At 66.8% G+C, this 23,495-nt stretch overlaps 1 protein-coding gene across 1 annotated transcript in view; it reads left to right on the forward strand.

The window, feature by feature from the left end:
• MYO1G (myosin IG) overlaps nucleotides 1–23,495 on the forward strand; it is a 72,298-nt gene that overhangs the window by 39,874 nt on the left and 8,929 nt on the right. Inside the window, exons 18-21 of the mRNA XM_054017029.1 lie at nucleotides 7,126–7,270; nucleotides 9,088–9,192; nucleotides 9,665–9,778; nucleotides 11,126–11,280. Of these exons, the coding sequence (XP_053873004.1) occupies nucleotides 7,126–7,270; nucleotides 9,088–9,192; nucleotides 9,665–9,778; nucleotides 11,126–11,280 (519 nt within the window). The remainder of the gene's footprint in view (nucleotides 1–7,125; nucleotides 7,271–9,087; nucleotides 9,193–9,664; nucleotides 9,779–11,125; nucleotides 11,281–23,495) is intronic.

Raw genomic sequence — 23,495 nt, forward strand, 5'->3', positions numbered from 1 at the left:
ACCCACAGCCCCCCCCCTGCCGCCCCAGATCGGCCCACGCCCCTCGCTCCTGACCCACAGCCCCCCCCGCCACCCCAGATCGGCCCTCGCTCCTGACCCACAGCCCCCTCCCCCCCGCCGCCCCAGCTCGGCCCACGCCCCTCGCTCCTGACCCACAGCTCCCCCCCCCGCCGCCCCAGCTCAGCCCACGCCCCTCGGTCCTGACCCACAGCCCCCCCCGCCGCCCCAGCTCGGCCCACGCCCCTCGCTCCTGACCCACAGCTCCCCCCCCCGCCGCCCCAGCTCGGCCCACGCCCCTCGCTCCTGACCCACAGCCCCCCCCCGCCGCCCCAGCTCGGCCCACGCCCCTCGCTCCTGACCCACAGCCCCCCCCCGCCGCCCCAGCTCGGCCCACGCCCTTCGCTCCTGACCCACAGCCCCCCCCCCGCCGCCCCAGATCGGCCCACGCCCCTCGCTCCTGACCCACAGCCCCCCCCCCGCCGCCCCAGATCGGCCCACGCCCCTTGCTCCTGACCCACAGCTCCCCCACCGCCCCAGCTCGGCCCACGCCCCTCACTCCTGACCCACAGCCCCCTCCCCCCCCACCGCCCCAGCTCGGCCCACGCCCCTCGCTCCTGACCCACAACCCCTTCCCCCCCCCGCCGCCCCAGCTCGGCCCACGCCCCTCGCTCCTGACCCACAGCCCCCACCCCCCGCTGCCCCAGCTCGGCCCACGCCCCTCCTCCTGACCCACATCCCCCCCCCGCCACCCCAGATCGGCCCACGCCCCTCGCTCCTGACCCACAGCCCCCCTGCCGCTCCAGATCGGCCCACGCCCCTCGCTCCTGACCCACAGCCCCCACCCCCGCCGCCCCAGCTCGGCCCACGCCCCTCGCTCCTGACCCACAGCCCCTTTCCTCCCCCCGCCGCCCCAGCTCGGCCCACGCCCCTCGCTCCTGACCCACAGCCCCCCCCCTGCCGCCCCAGATCGGCCCACGCCCCTCGCTCCTGACCCACAGCCCCCCCCGCCACCCCAGATCGGCCCTCGCTCCTGACCCACAGCCCCCTCCCCCCCGCCGCCCCAGCTCGGCCCACGCCCCTCGCTCCTGACCCACAGCTCCCCCCCCCGCCGCCCCAGCTCAGCCCACGCCCCTCGGTCCTGACCCACAGCCCCCCCCGCCGCCCCAGCTCGGCCCACGCCCCTCGCTCCTGACCCACAGCTCCCCCCCCCGCCGCCCCAGCTCGGCCCACGCCCCTCGCTCCTGACCCACAGCCCCCCCCGCCGCCCCAGCTCGGCCCACGCCCCTCGCTCCTGACCCACAGCCCTCCCCCCTGCCGCCCCAGCTCGGCCCACGCCCCTCGCTCCTGACCCACAGCCCCTTCCCCCCCCCGCCGCCCCAGCTCGGCCCACGCCCCTCGCTCCTGACCCACAGCCCCTTCCCCCCCCCCCCCCGCCGCCCCAGCTCGGCCCTCGCTCCTAACCCACAGCCCCCCCCCCCCCCCGCCGCCCCAGCTCGGCCCACGCCCCTCGCTCCTGACCCACAGCCCCCCCCCGCCGCCCCAGCTCGGCCCACGCCCTTCGCTCCTGACCCACAGCCCCCCCCCCGCCGCCCCAGATCGGCCCACGCCCCTCGCTCCTGACCCACAGCCCCCCCCCCCGCCGCCCCAGATCGGCCCACGCCCCTTGCTCCTGACCCACAGCTCCCCCACCGCCCCAGCTCGGCCCACGCCCCTCACTCCTGACCCACAGCCCCCTCCCCCCCCACCGCCCCAGCTCGGCCCACGCCCCTCGCTCCTGACCCACAGCCCCCACCCCCCGCCGCCCCAGCTCGGCCCACGCCCCTCGCTCCTTACCCACAGCCCCCCCCCGCCACCCCAGATCGGCCCACGCCCCTCGCTCCTGACCCACAGCCCCCCTGCCGCTCCAGATCGGCCCACGCCCCTCGCTCCTGACCCACAGCCCCCACCCCCGCCACCCCAGCTCGGCCCACAGCCCCTTCCCCCCCCCCGCCGCCCCAGCTCGGCCCACGCCCCTCGCTCCTGACCCACAGCCCCTTTCCTCCCCCCGCCGCCCCAGCTCGGCCCACGCCCCTCACTCCTGACCCACAGCCCCCCCTCTGCCGCCCCAGATCGGCCCACGCCCCTTGCTCCTGACCCACAGCCCCCCCCGCCACCCCAGATCGGCCCTCGCTCCTGACCCACAGCCCCCTCCCCCCCGCCGCCCCAGCTCGGCCCACGCCCCTCGCTCCTGACCCACAGCTCCACCCTGCCACCCCAGATCGGCCCATGCCCCTCGCTCCTGACCCACAGCCCCCCCCCTGCCGCCCCAGATCGGCCCACGCCCCTCGCTCCTGACCCACAGCCCCCACCCCCGCCACCCCAGCTCGGCCCACGCCCCTCACTCCTGACCCACAGCCCCTTCCCCCCCCCGCCGCCCCAGCTCGGCCCACGCCCCACGCTCCTGACCCACAGCTCCCCCACCGCCCCAGATCGGCCCACGCCCCTCGCTCCTGACCCACAGCCCCTTCCCCCCCCCCCCCACTGCCCCAGCTCGGCCCACGCCCTTCGCTCCTGACCCACAGCCCCCCTGCCGCCCCAGATCGGCCCACGCCCCTCGCTCCTGACCCACAGTCCCTTCCCCCCCCCGCCGCCCCAGCTCGGCCCACGCCCCTCGCTCCTGACCCACAGCCCCCCCCCCGCCGCCCCAGCTCGGCCCACGCCCCTCGCTCCTGACCCACAGCTCCCCCCCCCGCCGCCCCAGCTCAGCCCACGCCCCTCGGTCCTGACCCACAGCCCCCCCCGCCGCCCCAGCTCGGCCCACGCCCCTCGCTCCTGACCCACAGCTCCCCCCCCCGCCGCCCCAGCTCGGCCCACGCCCCTCGCTCCTGACCCACAGCCCCTTCCCCCCCCCCGCCGCCCCAGCTCGGCCCACGCCCCTCGCTCCTGACCCACAGCCCCCCCCCGCCATCCCAGCTCGGCCCACGCCCCTCGCTCCCAACCCACAGCCCCCCCGCCACCCCAGCTCGGCCCACGCCCCTCACTCCTGACCCACAGCCCCCACCCCCCGCCGCCCCAGCTCGGCCCACGCCCCTCGCTCCTGACCCACAGCCCCTTCCCCCCCCCCCGCCGCCCCAGCTCGGCCCACGCCCCTCGCTCCTGACCCACAGCCCCTTCCCCCCCCCCCCGCCGCCCCAGCTCGGCCCATGCCCCTCGCTCCTGACCCACAGCCCCTTCCCCCCCCCCCCGCCGCCCCAGCTCGGCCCACGCCCCTCGCTCCTGACCCACAGCTCCCCCCCCCGCCGCCCCAGCTCGGCCCACGCCCCTCCTCCTGACCCACATCCCCCCCCCGCCACCCCAGATCGGCCCACGCCCCTCGCTCCTGACCCACAGCCCCCCTGCCGCTCCAGATCGGCCCACGCCCCTCGCTCCTGACCCACAGCCCCCACCCCCGCCGCCCCAGCTCGGCCCACGCCCCTCGCTCCTGACCCACAGCCCCTTTCCTCCCCCCGCCGCCCCAGCTCGGCCCACGCCCCTCGCTCCTGACCCACAGCCCCCCCCCTGCCGCCCCAGATCGGCCCACGCCCCTCGCTCCTGACCCACAGCCCCCCCCGCCACCCCAGATCGGCCCTCGCTCCTGACCCACAGCCCCCTCCCCCCCGCCGCCCCAGCTCGGCCCACGCCCCTCGCTCCTGACCCACAGCTCCCCCCCCCGCCGCCCCAGCTCAGCCCACGCCCCTCGGTCCTGACCCACAGCCCCCCCCGCCGCCCCAGCTCGGCCCACGCCCCTCGCTCCTGACCCACAGCTCCCCCCCCCGCCGCCCCAGCTCGGCCCACGCCCCTCGCTCCTGACCCACAGCCCCCCCCGCCGCCCCAGCTCGGCCCACGCCCCTCGCTCCTGACCCACAGCCCTCCCCCCTGCCGCCCCAGCTCGGCCCACGCCCCTCGCTCCTGACCCACAGCCCCTTCCCCCCCCCGCCGCCCCAGCTCGGCCCACGCCCCTCGCTCCTGACCCACAGCCCCTTCCCCCCCCCCCCCGCCGCCCCAGCTCGGCCCTCGCTCCTAACCCACAGCCCCCCCCCCCCCGCCGCCCCAGCTCGGCCCACGCCCCTCGCTCCTGACCCACAGCCCCCCCCGCCGCCCCAGCTCGGCCCACGCCCCTCGCTCCTGACCCACAGCCCCCCCCCGCCGCCCCAGCTCGGCCCACGCCCTTCGCTCCTGACCCACAGCCCCCCCCCCGCCGCCCCAGATCGGCCCACGCCCCTCGCTCCTGACCCACAGCCCCCCCCCCCGCCGCCCCAGATCGGCCCACGCCCCTTGCTCCTGACCCACAGCTCCCCCACCGCCCCAGCTCGGCCCACGCCCCTCACTCCTGACCCACAGCCCCCTCCCCCCCCACCGCCCCAGCTCGGCCCACGCCCCTCGCTCCTGACCCACAGCCCCCACCCCCCGCCGCCCCAGCTCGGCCCACGCCCCTCGCTCCTGACCCACAGCCCCCCCCCGCCACCCCAGATCGGCCCACGCCCCTCGCTCCTGACCCACAGCCCCCCTGCCGCTCCAGATCGGCCCACGCCCCTCGCTCCTGACCCACAGCCCCCACCCCCGCCACCCCAGCTCGGCCCACAGCCCCTTCCCCCCCCCCGCCGCCCCAGCTCGGCCCACGCCCCTCGCTCCTGACCCACAGCCCCTTCCCCCCCCCGCCACCCCAGCTCGGCCCACGCCCCTCACTCCTGACCCACAGCCCCCCCTCTGCCGCCCCAGATCGGCCCACGCCCCTCGCTCCTGACCCACAGCCCCCCCCGCCACCCCAGATCGGCCCTCGCTCCTGACCCACAGCCCCCTCCCCCCCGCCGCCCCAGCTCGGCCCACGCCCCTCGCTCCTGACCCACAGCTCCACCCTGCCACCCCAGATCGGCCCATGCCCCTCGCTCCTGACCCACAGCCCCCCCCCTGCCGCCCCAGATCGGCCCACGCCCCTCGCTCCTGACCCACAGCCCCCACCCCCGCCACCCCAGCTCGGCCCACGCCCCTCACTCCTGACCCACAGCCCCTTCCCCCGCCCGCCGCCCCAGCTCGGCCCACGCCCCACGCTCCTGACCCACAGCTCCCCCACCGCCCCAGATCGGCCCACGCCCCTCGCTCCTGACCCACAGCCCCTTCCCCCCCCCCCCCCACTGCCCCAGCTCGGCCCACGCCCTTCGCTCCTGACCCACAGCCCCCCTGCCGCCCCAGATCGGCCCACGCCCCTCGCTCCTGACCCACAGCCCCTTCCCCCCCCCGCCGCCCCAGCTCAGCCCACGCCCCTCGGTCCTGACCCACAGCCCCCCCCGCCGCCCCAGCTCGGCCCACGCCCCTCGCTCCTGACCCACAGCTCCCCCCCCCGCCGCCCCAGCTCGGCCCACGCCCCTCGCTCCTGACCCACAGCTCCCCCCCCCGCCGCCCCAGCTCGGCCCACGCCCCTCGCTCCTGACCCACAGCCCCTTCCCCCCCCCCGCCATCCCAGCTCGGCCCACGCCCCTCGCTCCCGACCCACAGCCCCCCCGCCACCCCAGCTCGGCCCACGCCCCTCACTCCTGACCCACAGCCCCCACCCCCCGCCGCCCCAGCTCGGCCCACGCCCCTCGCTCCTGACCCACAGCCCCTTCCCCCCCCCCCGCCGCCCCAGCTCGGCCCACGCCCCTCGCTCCTGACCCACAGCCCCTTCCCCCCCCCCCGCCGCCCCAGCTCGGCCCATGCCCCTCGCTCCTGACCCACAGCCCCTTCCCCCCCCCCCGCCGCCCCAGCTCGGCCCACGCCCCTCGCTCCTGACCCACAGCTCCCCCCCCGCCGCCCCAGCTCGGCCCACGCCCCTCGCTCCTGACCCACAGCCCCCCCCGCCGCCCCAGCTCGGCCCACGCCCCTCGCTCCTGACCCACAGCCCTCCCCCCTGCCGCCCCAGCTCGGCCCTCGCTCCTGACCCACAGCCCCTTTCCTCCCCCCGCCGCCCCAGCTCGGCCCACGCCCCTCGCTCCTGACCCACAGCCCTCCCCCCTGCCGCCCCAGCTCGGCCCTCGCTCCTGACCCACAGCCCCTTCCCCCCCCCGCCGCCCCAGCTCGGCCCACGCCCCTCGCTCCTGACCCACAGCCCCTTCCCCCGCCGCCCCAGATCGGCCCACGCCCCTTGCTCCTGACCCACAGCTCCCCCACCGCCCCAGCTCGGCCCACGCCCCTCGCTCCTGACCCACAGCTCCCCCCCCCTCCGCCCCAGCTCGGCCCACGCCACTCGCTCCTGACCCACAGCCCCCCCCGCCGCCCCAGCTCGGCCCACGCCCCTCGCTCCTGACCCACAGCTCCCCCACCGCCCCAGCTCGGCCCACGCCCCTCACTCCTGACCCACAGCCCCCTCCCCCCCACCGCCCCAGCTCGGCCCACGCCCCTCGCTCCTGACCCACAGCCCCCCCCCGCCACTCCAGCTCGGCCCACGCCCCTCGCTCCTGACCCACAGCCCCACCCCGCCACTCCAGATCGTCCCACGCCCCTCGCTCCTGACCCACAGCCCCACCCCGCCACTCCAGGTCGGCCCACGCCCCTCGCTCCTGACCCACAGCCCCCCCCGCCGCCCCAGCTCGGCCCATGCCCCTCGCTCCTGACCCACAGCCCCCCCCCCGCCGCCCCAGCTCAGCCCATATCCCTCGCTCCTGACCCACAGCCCCCCCTGCCGCCCCAGCTCGGCCCACGCCCCTCGCTCCTGACCCACAGCCCCCCTGCCGCCCCAGCTCAGCCCATATCCCTCGCTCCTGACCCACAGCCCCCCGCCCCCCCCCCGCCGCCCCAGCTCGGCCACGCCCCTCGTTCCTGACCCACAGCCCCGCTGCCGCCCCAGCTCAGCCCATGTCCCTCACTCCTGACCCACAGCCCCCCGGCTACCCCAACTGCGGACTCCCGCAGCTCTGCCCGGGCCCACCTGACTGATAGGCAGTGATTGCTTCATCCCTATGGGATTCGCCCAGTGGCAGCCAGGCGTGATGCTGTCCAATAAGCCGAGGGGAGCAAATGCAGGCCCCCAGCTCACAGCCTGCCCGGGGAGGATGCTGTGGGGGGGGCTGCCCTCCAGTGGCCAGGAACCTAGCAGGGCAGCCGGGATCCCTGAGCCCCCTCCCCTCGCTGCAGGTGGCGAGCCAGGCAGATCGTGAAGAACATCCCTCCCTCGGACATGGCGCAGATCCAGGCCAAGGTGGCGGCCATGGAAGTGCTGCAGGGCTTGCGCAAAGACTGGGGTTGCCAGAGGAACTGGGGCCGGGATTACCTGTCGTCGGTGAGTGTTTGGCCCGGGGAGCTGCCCAGAGCCCGCTGGGCCAGTGATGCTGGCGGAGTGGGTTCGGGATGGGAGGCAGGTGGGGAAGTGGCATGGCCTTGGTGATCCAGCAGGGGGCGCTGCTCTCTTGGAGGGTTGTGAAAGCAGCACTGGATGAGGGGGGCGCTGTGCTCGGGGGGGGGGGTGTCCCAGCTGGGCGAGGGGGGGGGAGGCAGCTGCCCGCCCGAGCATCTGCTCTCGCCGCCCACAGCTGCTTTCTGCTGCCAGGCTGCAGTTGCCATAGCGACAGGCTCCCGTTAAAGCCCCGTTTCTCCCTTTGTTTCTCCCGGGCTGGTCCCTGTGCCCCCATGCACCCCCTCCTCTGGGCTCTCCCGGCTCTGCCCCTCCCGTGTCCGGGCTGAGAAGGAATGGCTGGGGGGCCCTCGGCTCATGCAAGCCAAGCAGCATGTGGCCAGGAGGAGACCCCGGGAGCGGTGCTGGACTGCGTTCATCTCTGTGAGTCCGTGCTCCTGTACAGTGCAGGGGGCGCTGGTCCGCCCGCAGGAGGGGCCCACCTGTCACTAAGGAGCCTGGGCGCTCCCTTAACTATCGGGGGGCCTGGCCAGATTCCAGCTCTGAGGTACGTTCTGGCTCCCATTGTGGCTTCAGCTGGATGCAACGTTTTCTTTGATTCTTTTTTTTTTTTTTTTGGCCACGTTGCTGCGGGATGTTCAACAGCAGCTGCGTCCCACCCCAGAAGTGGCTGCATTTTGGTGCTACTCCATCTCCATGCCCCCTCAGCCGGCTGTGTGGTGCGGCTCCCTTCTGCCTAGTGCCAGGCTGAGTGCCAGTATGCAAGTCCTTCTCTTTGCCTCCCCAGTTGGTACTGCCAGGGTGACTCTGAGCTCCAGTGGCTCTCGGTCACCGGGCTGTGGGCAGAGTGTGTGTGGGGTCACCCGCCCCTCACTGGCCTGGGCCTGGAAACAAAACTCCCCATCCCTCCTCGGTAGGGTCATGTGCCAGGCAAGCTGGCAACTGGGATGCAGTGGGGTGACAGGTCTCCCCTGGGCATCAGAATCCCCACTTCAATTATGCCAGCCTGGACCAAGAGCTGCCCACCCCCACGCTGCCCGTGCTGGGCATTGACTGGCCTCTTGTTCTCCTCTGGCTCAGCAGCCTGCCAGGAGCAGGTGCCTCCTTGCTACACTGAGCGTCCTTTTGCTGCCTACTTCCTGCGCTGGCTCTTCCCCGGGCTGCGGCTCAGCCAGTGTTCCTCTCCCCCGGGACGATCCCAGCGTGGATCCGGCTCTCCCAGCCAGCACGTTTCAGGGGGACTCCATTGGAGGGTGCGCGGGTCTGAGTGGGCCTGCTGGGATTTTCTCCATCCAGGGGCCTGTCAGGATGCGGGAGAAGGGTGAGCTGAGGGCTGGGGAGGCATCAAGGCCGTGGGAGAAGGCAGAGAGACCCTGGACCCGGAGGGTGCTGCGAGGCAGCAGATCCCAGCTGGGCAAAGGGCTGGAGACTGAGTGGGCCTGCTGGGATTTTCTCCTCCCCATGGGCATCGCTTCAGTGCTGACAAACAGGGAAGAGCGTCAGCAGCTGACCCCTTGGCCCCACCGTGTGGGTCTCCCAGTCGAGTGCCGAGCCGCTCCTGCTTAGCTCCAGGGAGCCGCTGAGCACCACAGTCGTGCTGAAGGTAGTGAAAGCCCCTTCCCGCGCCGTGCCGAATCAGCCGGCCACCCGCACAGGGAGCTCGGCCTCCCCCTGGGCGTGGGGAGATCCCACCGCAGCCCCATCTGCCTGACGAAGCCTCTCCCGGGTTCTGTTCTGCTCTCCAGGTGGCTGAAAACCCTGTCATGGCCGCCCAGTTCGCCAGGAGGGTGCAGGCCCTGAGGGACAAAGTGCACTTCGGCTCGGTGCTGTTCTCCTGCCATGTCCGCAAGGTGAGGAGCCTGGCGCGGCATGGCCCCTGGGGGGCTGGGCCCCCCTCTCTCCTGCCATGGCCCTGCTCCGTGCGCTGGACAGTGCCTGCCTCAGCCCCTCGCCCTGGGGAGATCCCCAAGCCGGCAGGATCCGGCAGGAGTTTTGGGCCCACCTGCAGTCCATGATGCTGATAGGCCATTTCCCTCCCCCCTGCCCTACAGGGACCTTATTCTGCAGGGTCCTCAGTGCCCTCGTTTCTCTGAGCAGCCGGGGGCGAGGGGAAGGTTGGGGATCGGGTGTCCATGACAGTGGAGCACTGAGCGGCTGCTCCTGGGAGGGCAGGAGGGAGCCCCCCCCCGGCAGGGTTGGGGCACAGGGGAGGTGGCAGGGAGTTGGGGACCCCTGGGCTGGCCCAGCTGTCTGCCTCTTGCTCAGGGCCCTGGCTGTGATTCTCCCCGCACCCCGGGTGACTTGGTCTCCCCCGCCATGCAGATCAACCGCTTTAACAAGAGCAGGGACCGGGCCATTCTCGTCACAGACCAGCACCTCTACAAGCTGGAGCCCAGGAAGCAGTACAGGGTGATGCGGACCCTGCCTCTGAGCACGGTGAGTGCCCTGCGAGCCCTCCCATCTCCCTGGTGGATCATCAGCAGGCTGGGCACCACAGCCAGCAGCCCTAATCGAAGCCATGTGGGCAGAGCAGGGATGAAGAAGATCAGGCTCAGCTGCTCTGTCCCCCTTTCAGTGCTGGCTGGTGGCAGTAGTGGGATTTCCCCCAAGAGACTCCTGAACCCCAGTGCGGACAAGCAGGGTGGTTGGGGAAATGCTGGAAGTTGATCCAGAAGCAGCTGGGAAATGTCCTTTCATGGGGAAACCCAAGACCTGAGTAATAAGGCAGAATCCCAAATGCCCTTCCCAAGATATTCGCCACAGCATCTCTGTTGTGCTAGGCGCTTTTCTTCAGAGTCCGTGTCCCTCCAGAACACCCCGGCGCTCTTCTAAGGAGCGCTGAACTGAGCAGCAAGCTGAGACGCAGGGCACCTGTGGGCAAGTCATTGCATCAGCGGCAGAGCCAGGAACTAAACCCAGGATTCCCGACGCCTAGTCCTCTGCCCTAACCACTAGCTGCTGCTCCTTCCCGCAGCCCCCTCTGTGGTGTTACAGTGAATAGCACTGGGGGGCAGAGGGCACCATGCTGCTCCAGCATTAAACCTGGACAGGATGCAGCGGCATCACCACCCCAAACGGTCAAAAATCACAAGACAGGCCTCAGACACTTGCCTTGCTCTGCAACTTGGGGCATGGGTTACTTGGCAGGATCATCTAGGCATCGCTCAGCAAATCAATTCCCTGCTGTCGCAGGAACCTGAGCCCCTCCTCTTCTCTGCATAATCACATGACTCCGGGAGCTGGGGATTTAATAGAAACATCAGGTACTGCGAAGTTAATGATGAAGGCACAAGAGCTGGCAACACTGGGGCAGGGAATAGTCCTGCGCTTGCAGGATGACAGATTAGATCACCTGGGCCCTTTCTATTCTTAACTACTGTGCCCTGGAGAAAATTCCCCTCTCCGTGGGGGCTGATCTGAGGGGAGATGCCTGGTCTCTGGGCACAATGGACCACTTGGCACATGGTGAAGAGGAACATGTGATCTGGAGGGGATGACATCACCTGAACCCTGCCACATCTCCTCCCATCAGCCAATCAGAATACAGAATCATCTCCATGCGGAACAAACACTAGCCAATTTGCCATCTCATTGGCTGACGTGGTGGCCGGTTGTGGGTGGGCTTAGAAAATGAAAGACCAATAGCAAAGGGGTGACTGTAGATTCCCAGCTACCACTCTGCCCTTTGCCCCCCGGTGGCCATGTGGGGAATTGCCCCCTGCCCCCTGCCTCAGCGAGGGAGCATGGCGTGTCACTAACCCGGAGCGTGTTTGTCCTGTGCAGGTGACGGGGGTGAGCGTGACCAGCTGCCAAGACCAGCTGGTGGTTTTTCACACCCAGAACCACGACGACCTGGTCATCTGCTTCCATAAGATGCAGCCGGAAGAGGACAACCGAGTTGGGGAGCTGGTGGGCGTGCTGGTGGACCACTTCAAAACGTGAGTGATGGCATTGGTGCAAGACACAAGAAGGGACGGGGCAGGGGATCGGGGCACGGCTGGGTTAGGGTGTGGATGGGAAAACCCCGGTGGTGCTGGTGCTCTTCCCTAGGAGTCAGAGATGAACCCACGGCTATGGTGTGGTGCTCAGGGAGGTGCTGTCTTGCAGATCGGCTATAAAGTAGGACCTTGACTGTTTGTGACCATTACAGATCTTGTGGTGTTTTAGGGCTCAGTCCCCCAGAATCCAGGCTAAATAATTACATTCCCCTTCAGGTATCATCCGAACGCAATAGTCTCGATTTTCTCTCCTAAACTCCGATGTAGCTGTTGCTGTGTGCAGTCGAGCGGCTGCTGTGTTCCACCCCAGAGGTGGCAGCATTTCAGCGCGGAGCAGAGTGGCATGACTCCGGTTCTGGGTCATAGCCCTCGCAGGGGATAACTGCAGCTAGGGCCGGGGTTAGTACTTGGCTCGGCCCCGAAGAAGCCTGCAGTTGATGGCAGCTTCCCTTGGGAGAAGGAACTGATCAGCATGAACCTCTTCCCGAGCACTAGGGGCCTGCACGAGACGGTGGTGGGTCGGGGGGCTGGGTGACCGGAGCTCTGGCCCCACTGGCCCGTTCACACTCTGGCTCCCCAGACAAAGGCCACCAAACGACTATCAGCTGGTCACTGTCACTAGGCGGCTCGAGGTGACCGGCAGTGGCTAGTGGATCTGAGCCACGCCCGGGAATTATCCAGCCATGGTGGCTCAGTAGTTAATGTGTTGGGCTTGAAATCCGCCGGGGCTCCCCCGACCCGTTCAAACCTTGCTCCCGGTGAGGTGGGCCTGGATTATACAGGCTGTCGGAGGAGAGGATCCCAACGATCCCTTCTGGCTCTGTAGTCTGACCCGCTCTCAGGCACCAGCAGTGCCTGGGATGGATTCAACCCCACAACCGAGAGTCGAAAGGCTCCATGGCCCATTACCAACCCCCGAGCCCTCCCGCCCGTGTCTGCGCTGGCAGGGAGAGGAGCGCCGGTCCCTCAGTGCCGATCTGGAGTAGCTCCATTGGCAGGAATGCTGGGCATTGATCCTGGGCGGAGGAGGCTGCTGGCGCTGGTTCCTGGCTGGGGGCAGGCAGGGGGCGTGCAGGCCGAGGGGGAACCGGCTGTGCCGCCTAATCTCCTAATCAGGCATTGTGCGAAGGCACGCGGGCCCATTGCAGCCTCCAGCTGTCACGGCAGCAAGCCTCAAGGCCAGGAGCGGCTCCCTGCCCCATCTGGGGTGGGGGGTTGGGCAGGATTAGAGAGTTCTTCCTGAACCTGCTGGCCCCACCACTGTGATGCAAAGCAGGTGCGGGAGCTGGCTGGGAGGGGGCTGAGCCCGGCTCCGGGGGCATGAAGCCGGCTCCAGAGCTCCCAGGCTCCGCGGGTTACAGCCAGGGGTGCTAGTGAGCCTTCGCCAAGGCTGTGGGCTGCTCCCCTCCCTGGCCTCCAGGGAGCTCAAGGGCCCGAGCATGGAGACTGGGGTCTCCACAAGCGGGTGTTTTCATGTGGCCGTGCTGCAGAGCGGCTGGGTGAGGGTGTGCGCCGGGGGGGACAGAACAGACCCAGATGGAGCCATGTGTGTGGGGGGGTGGGCATGCAGAGGTGTGTACATGCATGGGGAGGTTGTGAGAGGGAGCTCGCCCCCTTTGTGGGGCACACCCCCAGCTGAGTTGAGTGAGGAGCCCAGGGGCAGGCAGGTGATGTGGGTCTGGTTCTCCCTTTGGCCGGCTCTGGCAGTGCCACGCTCTGTGCCCAGTGCCACGGACAGGGGCTTTGTGTCGGTAGCATGGGCGGGGGCCGTGCCGTGGGGCGGAGGCGCGAGAGGCCGCAGCCTGTGCAGGTCAGGGCAGCATGGTGCCTACTGCAGGGTGAGCCTGGCGGACGGGGCACTGTTGACCCCCACGGGGCTGGCTCTGTGCCGGCAGTCCGTGCCACTGCCCACAGCGGAACAGCAGGTGCCAGATGGATGTCTGTCTACCGGAGCCCCCGAAGGATTGACCGAGGGAGGAGAGTGGAGAGAGGGGGCTGGGGTGAGCCGGCGCCATCTGCTCTCGGCAGCTGCTGGCACAGGTCTGCCCAGACGCAGGGAAGAAAAGAGCTGTGCTGGGGGGGGGGAAGAGGGGGCTGTGCGCTGCCCCCCCCTTCCTCCAGAGCACTGTCACAAAGTGGATTGCAGGGAATTACTGTCCCACACATGGACCCCCAGATGGTAACGCCTCTCCCGGGGTGGGGCCTTCTTAAAGGGCCAGCGCCCACTCTTTGCAGGGAGATAGACACAGACGGGTCAGAATGACGGACACTGTCAGACTCGCACGGACGCGGACAGACTGCCCCAGCTCGCCCCTGCCCCACTCCCAGAGCACCCAGCCACTCCCTCTCCCTCCCCGGCAAGGTCGGTGCAGGTTGGGACAGACGTGTGCCCAGGAGTGGGCTATCCACACACACACACACACACCCCTGCCAGAACTCCTCAGGCCAGGCCCATCACACCTCCCTTACACGCTCTTGAACCCAGACCTTCCTGGAGCTGCTGGCCCAGAGACCGAGCAGAGGGCCGGGCTGCCGCAAGCCAGGCCCTCTGGAACCAGTGGCTTTTTTGGTCCCCTGGTGCGACTGCCACTGCAGCTTGGCCTCCCTCAGGTGCAGTTGACCCCGTCCAGAGCGATGTGTCCTGGCCGGGGAGGGCACTACACACTGGAGAGCGGGCATGAGTCCGCCCACAAGTTCCCCTGGCTCCACTGCCTCTTGGGTCCCACACATGCATGTGCACACACATATACACACATGCCTATGCGCGCACACACACACACATACAGCTGTCATTGGGTGGGTCAGGAGATCAGCCAGTTGCTGGAGGAGATCCGGAGGAGTGGGGAGGGATAGCTCAGTGTTTGAGCATTGCCCTGCTAAACCCAGGGTTGTGAGTTCAATCCTTGAGGGGGCCACTTTTAGAGATTTGAGGATTTAGTTGGGGTTGGTTCTGCTTTGAGCAGGGGGTTGGACTAGATGACCTCCTGAGGTCCCTTCCATCCCTAATAATCTATGATTCTATGACCCCCTGCCTGGTTTCCGTGCTGGAGCTGGTGGGGCCTTCACCCAGGAGCTGGCCTCTGGGCAGGGCTCTGTCAGCTCCTTGGGGCAGGGCTGGGGGTTCCTGGGAAGCGTTGTACTCTTGGATCGGCTGGTGGCCGAGGAGCTGGCCGTGGTGCTGAAGGGTGGCAGCAGGGAATTGGAGCTGCCTGGGCACTGGGACCCGTTGGAGCCAGCAGGTGGATGTGGGCCAGAGGAAGCAGCAGCGGGGGGACATGTCACATTGCCCGGCTAGCCCATGTGCGTGGGGGCCACGGCAGGACCGTTCCCTACAGCCCCGCTTGGCCGAAGGTGCTTTCGCCCCTTTGGAGAACCCAGGCTGAGGTCTCCCTCCCCGGCTTTCCTCCTCTCCAGTCTGAACTGCCGCTCTCACTCCCCCCTGCGCGATCCCCCGCCTGCCTGGGGCTTTACAGGCTGGATGGACAGATGGAGGGATGAGGGATGACAGGGCACCAGGCTTGGAGTCAGGACCATAGACTTGGACAAGTCACTTAATTCACAGACCTCCATTCCCGCCCTCTTTGTGAACGGCTTTGGGATCCCCAGAAGAAAGGGTCTGTGGGCGTCCTTACCCTGACTGTGCCTGGCTAGCAGGGGGAGGGTCGCCCCTGAACAAAGCATCCTTCCTCCTAATCCCAGTTTGGGGAGAGAATGGCGGGAGATTTGCCTTGTCTCCCAAGAAAACAGGAAGCTCTGAATGTCACCCCCTGCCAATGTGGGGTGAGTGTAGGACTGAGATCCGGGGTTGTCTGGCTTCTGGCCCCAGCTCTGACACCAATTCCCCTCTGTAGCTTTGGGCCAGCCATTTTAATTGCTTGGTGCCTCAGTTTCCCCATCGGTGAAATGGGAAGGTAGCTAGTTGCTGTTTGTAGCATCACCGCAGAAGGGGCCTGTTGGACCCTCCTGGCCATGCCCAGGAGTCCAGTGCAGGATTGTGCCCTACACTCTAGGGTTACGCTTCCCTCCGGAGACGGTTCCACAGCACAGGCTCAGGCCATGTGCCAGTGGGATTTTAGCCCCTAGGGCAGGCACTATGCACACTGGTGTCGCTAGCCCCAGAGCGGCACTAGTGCAAGTCACACGGGGCACGCCTTCATCGTGTCGACACGAGGGTTTTCACCAGAGCAGCTACACCACCAGTGTTGGCTGAATGTGAAACATCATTAATGATCTCTGCACCGGGGCAGGGAACGCTCCTTCCACCACCACCTGCCCGGCTGAGTGGGTGGGGGGTGTTAGGAAATAACTGTCCAACTGGACAGACATTGCACTAGGCTCCCCATAGACTGGGGCAGGGCAGAGCCAGATCTTTCCCCAGGCCCCATTGTTCCCCTTCCCCCGCCCCGAGAAGGGGGCTGCCCCTTTAAGAGTCCCCACAGCTGCTCCGGCTCCTGGCTCTCATTTGCATTTCAGTCCTGACTCTCTTTTGTCCTGCCTTAATAGCCACCTAGCAGCCTTCCCTGCTCAATGCCCCGGGCTGATCCTGCCCCGTGCTCATGTCTCCTTAACACAGCGCCAGCTGCTGCTCCATTCGCTGCCCCTCCCCCCCGAGACATGGCTCCTCGCCCTTGGTAGCCGAGGGCCCCACTGCCTCCCGTCTCTTTGGATCCCCGCTGCACTCGCTGGACTTCGCTCCTTCCGCGAGGGCTCCCTCCCTCATGGGCACAATTAGTAATGCCCCGCTCAGATCTCAAAGCGCTGCTCAAATGAGGGCAGTGTCATTAAACCCGTTTTGCAGGTGGGGAAATTGAGGCACAGAGGGGCTGTGACTTGCCCAGGGTCATCCAGCAGGCCAGGGTTTGACCCCAGGTCTCGTAAATCCCACCCCCATGCTCCAGCCACTAGGCCACACTCCTTTAGGCCTTCAGGTCTGCTGGCAGAACTGGGCGTGGCTATCGGGCTGGAATTTAAAGCTCGCGTAGCCCTTTTATCTTTAGTGTTGGAGACAGCGCCAGGACTCCTGGGTTCTCTCCTGGCCCTGCCACTGACTTGCTGTGTGAAATGAGCACCGTGATACTAGCCACCCCCTTGACTAGCCACAAGACAAACTCACATGCCCTCTGCCATGCGGGCGGAGGAAGGCCCTGGCATTTTGCAGCTGAGTCGGGGTTTGCTCCAGTGCCCTTGGCTCAAAGTGCCCGATCCCAGCTGTTGTGCAGCATGCTCTGTTGGTTGGTTGTGATCCTCCACCCCAGAGGTGGCTGCATTTCAGCCTCATATACCGGTCTGTAAAGCGCCCTGGGATGAAAGATGCTGTGGAGACCCAAGCTACTACTCTCATTATGTTCTGTTTGTAACTGGTTTCTGTCCCCCACTGCCCCACTCCTGGTCCCTGGGTGCTCGCAGGAGGCCAGCCGCAGCAGGGTCCATCACCCGCTCTCCTTGCTGGATGTCAGGGAATTTGCACCTCCTAGCTCCACCAGATGTATAGCTGGGGAGTGCTTGAGCTCTGAGCGTCCTCAGCCGGGTTTACGCCAACCCTGAGCCTCGTCATTTCGCCATAAACAACACACTGTGCTTCCAGCCGTGCTGGTTCCCAGAGCTCTGCAGGGCCCAAGCCAGCCGCGCTGGAGCCTGCCAGTTTGCTGGGGCATGGACCAGATGTGCCAGCATCCCACAGGTTTGCAGGGGGAAGCAAAACCCGGTGTGACGGCAGGGTGCCTGGCTGGGGGGGGGAACTGCCGCCTTCTGTCATTGCGGGGAACCCTGCAAAGCTAGTGCCAAGCGGGAGAGAGGGGTTAGAGAAACAGCCCCTTCCAGAGCGCTCTCACCCATCTCCGTGCGTCTCCCCACACACCCTGGGAATAGCGCTAGCCCGCTGGAGGTGTCTGCCCCAGGCTGGGCTCCCCTGATCCGCCCCCCACAGCAGTGCCAACTCAGGCTGCTCCCAGGCCAGGTCACCATTACGGACGCCAGCCACAAGGCCAAGGCAGGGTCCCCCAGGGAGCAGTGCCCAGCGTGGCAGGATCCATACACTCTGCAGTGCCAGTGGGTGGGGGCAGCAGGGCGGCGCTAGCGTCCTTGCTGAGATGATGCTGGCATGGGGGCTGGGAGTCCGTGTGGCTGCTGCCTGGAATGATGAGCAGATGGCTCTGATCTGCAAACCCCGACACGCTTTCCCTGGCACTGGTGGCACCTTAAAGACTAACAGATTTATTTGGGCATAAGCTTTCGTGGGTAAAAACCTCACTTCTTCAGATGCAGAGAGTGAAAGTTACAGAAGTGAGGTTTTTACCCATGAAAGCTTATGCCCAAATAAATCTGTTAGTCTTTAAGGTGCTACCAGACTCCTTGTTGTTTTTGTAGATACAGACTAACACGGCTACCCCCTGATACTTTTCCCTGGCACTGCTGGTGTCACAAGCCACTGGCCGGCCCTCGGGCGGCAGGGCCTGCTCGCTGCTGTCCTGGCTGGCTGGAGAAATCACACGGCGGGTTCCTCTAGCTCAGGGGTTCTCAAACCTCACTGCACCGCAATCCCCTTCTGCCAGCCAAGTTATCACAGGACCCTGGTGGGGGGAGAGGGGGCCGCAGCCTGAGCCCTGCCACCTCAGGTGGGGATGGAGTTGGGGCTTCACCTTCAGCCCTGGGTGCCTGCAAGTCTAATGCTGGGCCTGGCAACCCCATTAAAATGGGGTCATGACCCACTTCGGAGTCCCAACCCACAGTTTGAGAAATGCAGCTCCTCCCCTCCAAAGATTGCAGAGCATGTATGGCCCCCTGCTAAGCCTCAGTGAGGGCAGGTCTCAGGCTCCCCTTTGGGCAGATGGGGAAACTGAGGCAGGGAGCAGCCTAGTGGCTTTCCCAAAGTTCCAGATCATGTTGAGAGCAGAGTTGGGAACAGAACCCAGGCCCTTGTATCCCAGTCCACTGCCCCCCCGTATCTGGCCCTTACCAGCCATCACCTCCCGGCCACACACACACCGCTCTGCGTGGTGCAGCCCCCACGTGCCGGAGATGTTCCACAGCAAGGCGGGTGTATCCCAGAGGCCGTAGGCCATGGGGATCACTTGCTCGCCCAGCACTGCACCTCGACCCCGTGTTGGCTCTGGGGTCTCCGGGGAGGCACTCAACCCCGGTGAATGGGGGAGCCTGGTCCAGACATGGCTGAGACCCACGTGGGGTGCTCGGTGCACCAGGGCTCTGCGGCTTTGCCCCCCGTGGGGCAGGGCAGAGGAACCCGTCAGAGCAGAATGCGGCTGCGGTGAGAGCCAGCCGGGCGGGCCAGGCTGGCACCCTGCACACTCAGACGCCCCTGCACAAGGAGCCGAGCTGGTGTCCCACTTTGCAGATGGCTCTGAGCCCAGAGATGGTTGCTAGGTAACGGCAGGAAAGCTCATTAACAGCTGCGACTAACTAATGAGCTGAGGAAGAAAAATGCAGGGAGAGCGGGAAGGTGTCAAGGTGAGAGAGGAGAGGGGAGAACCCGCCCGGGCGGGCGGCACTGCCGGCTTGGCCCAGTTTGCAGCCTGGCGCCGCTCTCCCAGCTTGGTGCTGTCACTCACAGGGAAACGCCACTGTGGACATGAAGTAAAGAGGGTTCAGAGGCCACGGTGTTGCTAGGGTGACCAGATGTCCTGATTTTATAGGGACAGTCCCGATTTTTGGGTCTCTCTCTTATAGAGGCTCCTATTACCCCCCACCCCCATCCCGATTTTTCACACTTGCTGTCTGGTCTCCCTAGCTGATGGGCACAGCCAGACTGACTGCGTGGGGTGAGCTGGAGGCTCAGGGCAGAGTCAGGCAGGTCCCAGCCCAGGTTGGCATCGCAGAGGGCAGTAGCTTTGCTGGAAACCTTTCCAAGGGCTGGGTCACCCAGGGAGCCTCCCACCTGGACCCCTCCAGGCGTTCATCCCGCGCCAGCTGCAGAGGTGGGGGCTGGAGCCAGGAGCCAGCCCCCCCGGCACTGGCTGGGAAGAGCCCTGAGAAGCCCCCAGCCTGTCTCCTGCCGGGATGCCGCCAGCTGGAAGGCGGGGGCGGGGAGCAGGCAGACAAGGTGTGAGGCACAGGCTGTCTGTTGCAGGGACCGTGTTTCTGTGGCAACTTGGCATGGCGCTGTGTCAGCAGAGCCGGGCGCTGCGCCTACTGCCGCTGCTCTGCTCCTCTGCCATGGGCCCCAGCGTTGGCTCTGGGGCCCGCTCCAGCTCCCATTGACTCACCGGGCTCTGACCTGTGAGGATATCAGCATGGAGTTCTGGGAGCAGGAGCCCCCCGGGGCTGGGGGTGGCAGGGAGCCGTCCCTGAGGCTGGGAGTGACCAAGGTGTGGCGCTGAGGACCTGGCTTCTTGGCCCCCCTGCATCCAGCTCCAGCCAGCGCTGCACCAAGAAGCTGGAAGGGATTCAGAGAAATGCCACAAACCCGCGCAAGGGAACGAGCGATATGGGCCAAACCCATGGCGGGTGTAATTCCAGGGTTCACCGGGGCTGGCGGCGCAACAGGAGGAGGTGATGCTCATTCCTAAGGAGGAAGGGGAAGTGGCTTGATCCAGTGGGGTAAATCCGGGGAACAGGCGGGAGCCACATTCCCGCTGAATCAGGCTAGGCCCTGGTAGTCTCGTGATCCTGCATTGCCCTCGGGAGATGCTCAGGGTGGACGTATCTGGGATGTTTCCATCTCTACTTTCCCTGGGGCGTTTCGCTGTCTGGCGCAGACGCGTCCCAGACAGGCTCTCTGTGCCCATAGCAAGCCCTGCCCCCGGCCAGGCCTCCGCCCATCACTGCTGCGGTCTAGGCGTGCTGCCTGCAGCACCAGGGGCCCTGGCTGAGTGGTTGCAGGGTGACAGCGGCACGGGCATTGATGCAAAATGCAGCGATGCTGACGCAGTCTGTTCCTGTTCCTGGCCCCGGCCCCGCTCGCTGCTGGGTGGCCGCTTGTCTGAGTGTCGACAGCCCTGTTGGCAGGAGATGCAGCACCTCGCGCGGTGGAGATTTCTATCACCCCGTCCTGCCTCTAGCGGGCCCAGAACTTCATACCTAAGAGAGTTTCTGCCTAACCCCAGCCAGTTAGTGCTTGGCTTGCCCTAAAGCAGGAGGGTTAATATCCCTTGTAATCAGACTCATTGAATTGTGAATGCTCTGATTCCCCATGTAAACAGCCAGTCCCTGTATGGGTGCTGCTCCGTTCTTGGTCTGGACGATGTCTTGTGGCAGAGAGTTCCGTAGGACAATGGTGGGTACACAGGAGAGCGCCTGGACAGTACAGAGCACTATGGTAACAGGATCAGTGACCCCCCGGAGGGATCCAGTTAGCCACCCTGTTAGCTGGACTGGGACCCTGCTTAAAGCCACGGAGTAACTTCTGTGGACTCATTGTGGAAGGAGCAGCTCCCGAACTCTGCCAGGCATGAGAGAGGTGGGCATGGCCTAGAGGGGTCTGCGGTAGAGAGCAGGGGGGTCCTGCCGGGAATGGCCAGGCGTGGGGGCAAAGAGGGTACGTCTGACTCTGGCTGGCTTCCTCGTGTCCGGGAAAGAGGGGCAATGGGAGACCATTTGATGCATAGGAGTCCGCCGAAGGCATTTTGCAGCTACGCTACCATATGGCGCTGTCTCATGAGAACCTACCACCGCATTGCCCACCTAAGGGAGAATGCCCCCCCACCCCAGTGATTCCTTCCCATAGGCCTGGGAGCTGTAAGGTGACCGGCCCATCATGGGCCCCCCACTGCTGAGGGGTGGTACCTGTGAGCCAGACGCCTGGCCTGCAGCTGGGCTCAGTCCCCTGGACCTGTGGATTGGTACCATGAGTGGGGTTCAGGATCTCGGCTCTGGTGCCCATCTCTCTGCTAGACATTGATCCTCGGTGGGGATCAGAGCTCAGAGCAGGTGCCCAGGGCCCACCTCCTCAGTGGGAGGTCAGCACCTGGGGCCTGTCCCATCAGTGGAGACCAGTTTCTCTTCATTGTCTGGGGCCAGGTCCCCATCCCCTTCTCCAGACCACGTCCTCGGCCCCGGCCCAGCCTGGTCCAGCCCCTGTGGTGATTGCCCTGCGTCTCTCGGCTCCGGTGAGGGGGGTTCGGATGCAGCAGCAGGGACCATGCGTCTGTGCAGTCTGCTGGCAGCTGCTCGGTATCCTTGGAGCTGCTGACGCCCACATGCTGCACTCTTGGGCACGGGTCAGGGACGGGCACATCTGTGCCACGGTGAAGGGAGAATCCCAGCCCGCTGGGCAGAGCGGGCAGGGGCGCGAGGCTCCCTCGTCACAGATAATCACTTCCGCAGGGTTGCTTCGCCCCAGATCTGTCTGGCTTTTATTAATATTTTACTGCAGTGCAAATGCCGCTGACGCAGACCGAGCCAGAGAGCTGGTTTATTCCAGGCTGGGCTGTGAGCATGACTCTCCAGCACTTCCAGAGAGTGAGAGGGAAATCACACTGCCCCAGCACTAGGGGGCAGCCGGCCTGCACCTCCCCTAGTCAGGGGCTGCTGTGACCCCCAGTATACGGGCTGCCCCAGCCCCTCTAGGGCTTGTGGCAGGGGGAATTGGCGGGGCAGGTCTGGCCAGGCCCACTCCCGCCCTGCCCAGAACACCCCCTGTGCCAGTGCACTTCCCCAGGGTCTGATGCCGGCCCTGGGGGATTGGAGCCAGAGGGCAACCGTGCCTCGGGTGCCGAGTGTTGGTAAGGAATCCGTGAGCACAGCCCATACGGAGACAGCCCCCACGGCTGGCTGCTCGGCCACACCCACCCACACACAGCCCCGGGGAGAGGACGTGTGGCCGTCTGCTCCGACAGCACAGGCCTCTGCCACAGGAGCTAGAGGAGAATCTCCCTCAGCTGCTGCGAGTGGTGAGGTTTTTATCCGCTTTGTGGGACGGCCTCTAGGGGGTGACAAACTCCTTTCCCTGTCTCTCGCACACACAGACATTTGAGTAGCCCGGCTGCTATCGCAGTCACGGATGCCTAGGGGCACAAGAGGGGGTAAACCCCTCCTCGGTCATCCCTCCGCCAGCGAACTAGCAGAGGGCAACACTGCTCACCCGCCCCACCCCCACAAGCCTTGGGGCTCTGCTGAGAGCAAGGAGCTGAGGGCTGTGCTGGCAGGCAGGGCAGACTCGGAGAGGTGTGCACTAGGGTTAGTACATGGAAGAGTGGGGAGACCAGGGGTCAGTTCCTGGCGTAGCCGCACACTCTATACAACTAAGTCACTTAACCTAGCTCGTGCCTCAGTTTCCCCTCTGTAAGATGGGGATCTTAATGCACTACCTTCTGGAGGAGTGGTGGGAGGGGCTGGGTTACCAAGGTGATGAGGCCTGGAGAGAGAGAACAGGTGGTTGGGGAGAGGGGCATGCTCAGGGAGGGATCCACGGCAGGGGGGCTTTCAGGTGGGGAGGGGTCTCAGAGCGCAGGAAGGGTTCCTGGTAGGCAGGCTGGGGGAGGACAAAAATCCCAGCCTGCTCCACCTCTCAGCTGCTGGAAACCCCCCGCCACTCCCCTTCCCCTGGCCGAGTTCCAGGGGTCACCCCTGAGCCAGCAGGGCAGCCCGAGGGAGGAGGAGGCGCTGGGCCTGGGCTGGGGGAGCCGGGAACGGTGAAGGCTGGGAGCTGACAGCCTGCCACGCTGGCCTGGCGGGCTGCCCTTGCCTCTGTTATTGCTCAGTCCCTTGTAGAGCTCCAGGGGCTGGAGAGGAGAAAAGCCACTTGAGGTCGGTGTCTGCAGGCTGGGGCTTCTCCGGAGACAGCTCAGCGGCTTCACAGACCCTGGCCTCAGCCGCCCACTGCCGCTGGCTGCAGCCGCCGTGGCCACCCCCCACCTTGGCATTCCCCGCTGCGCCAGCGCTCTGATCCCTGGATCCCCAGTTCACTCCCCCCGGAGTGACCCTACAGGCCAAAGCTGGGTCCCAGGGAAAGATTGGGCCGAGGGGCCCCAGAGGCTAATCAGCCCATTAGCCCAGCCCGTAGGACGGGCACAGGACGGACGTGCACCGGGGGGCAGAGGGACAGCAGGTTTTTGAGAGGCCGAGCCAGGAGGGATCTGGCCGGGGAGGACGCTGGCCGTCTCCCCCGGCGTGGCTGAGTGCTAAGGAGTGTGAACTCGGAACGGTGGGGTCTGTAAGGGCGGCGGGGCGACCGCGGTCAGTACATTGCACGAGGTGTTTGA

The sequence above is a fragment of the Malaclemys terrapin genome, chromosome 2 (assembly GCF_027887155.1).
Source record: "Malaclemys terrapin pileata isolate rMalTer1 chromosome 2, rMalTer1.hap1, whole genome shotgun sequence".
NCBI lineage: Eukaryota > Metazoa > Chordata > Testudines > Emydidae > Malaclemys > Malaclemys terrapin.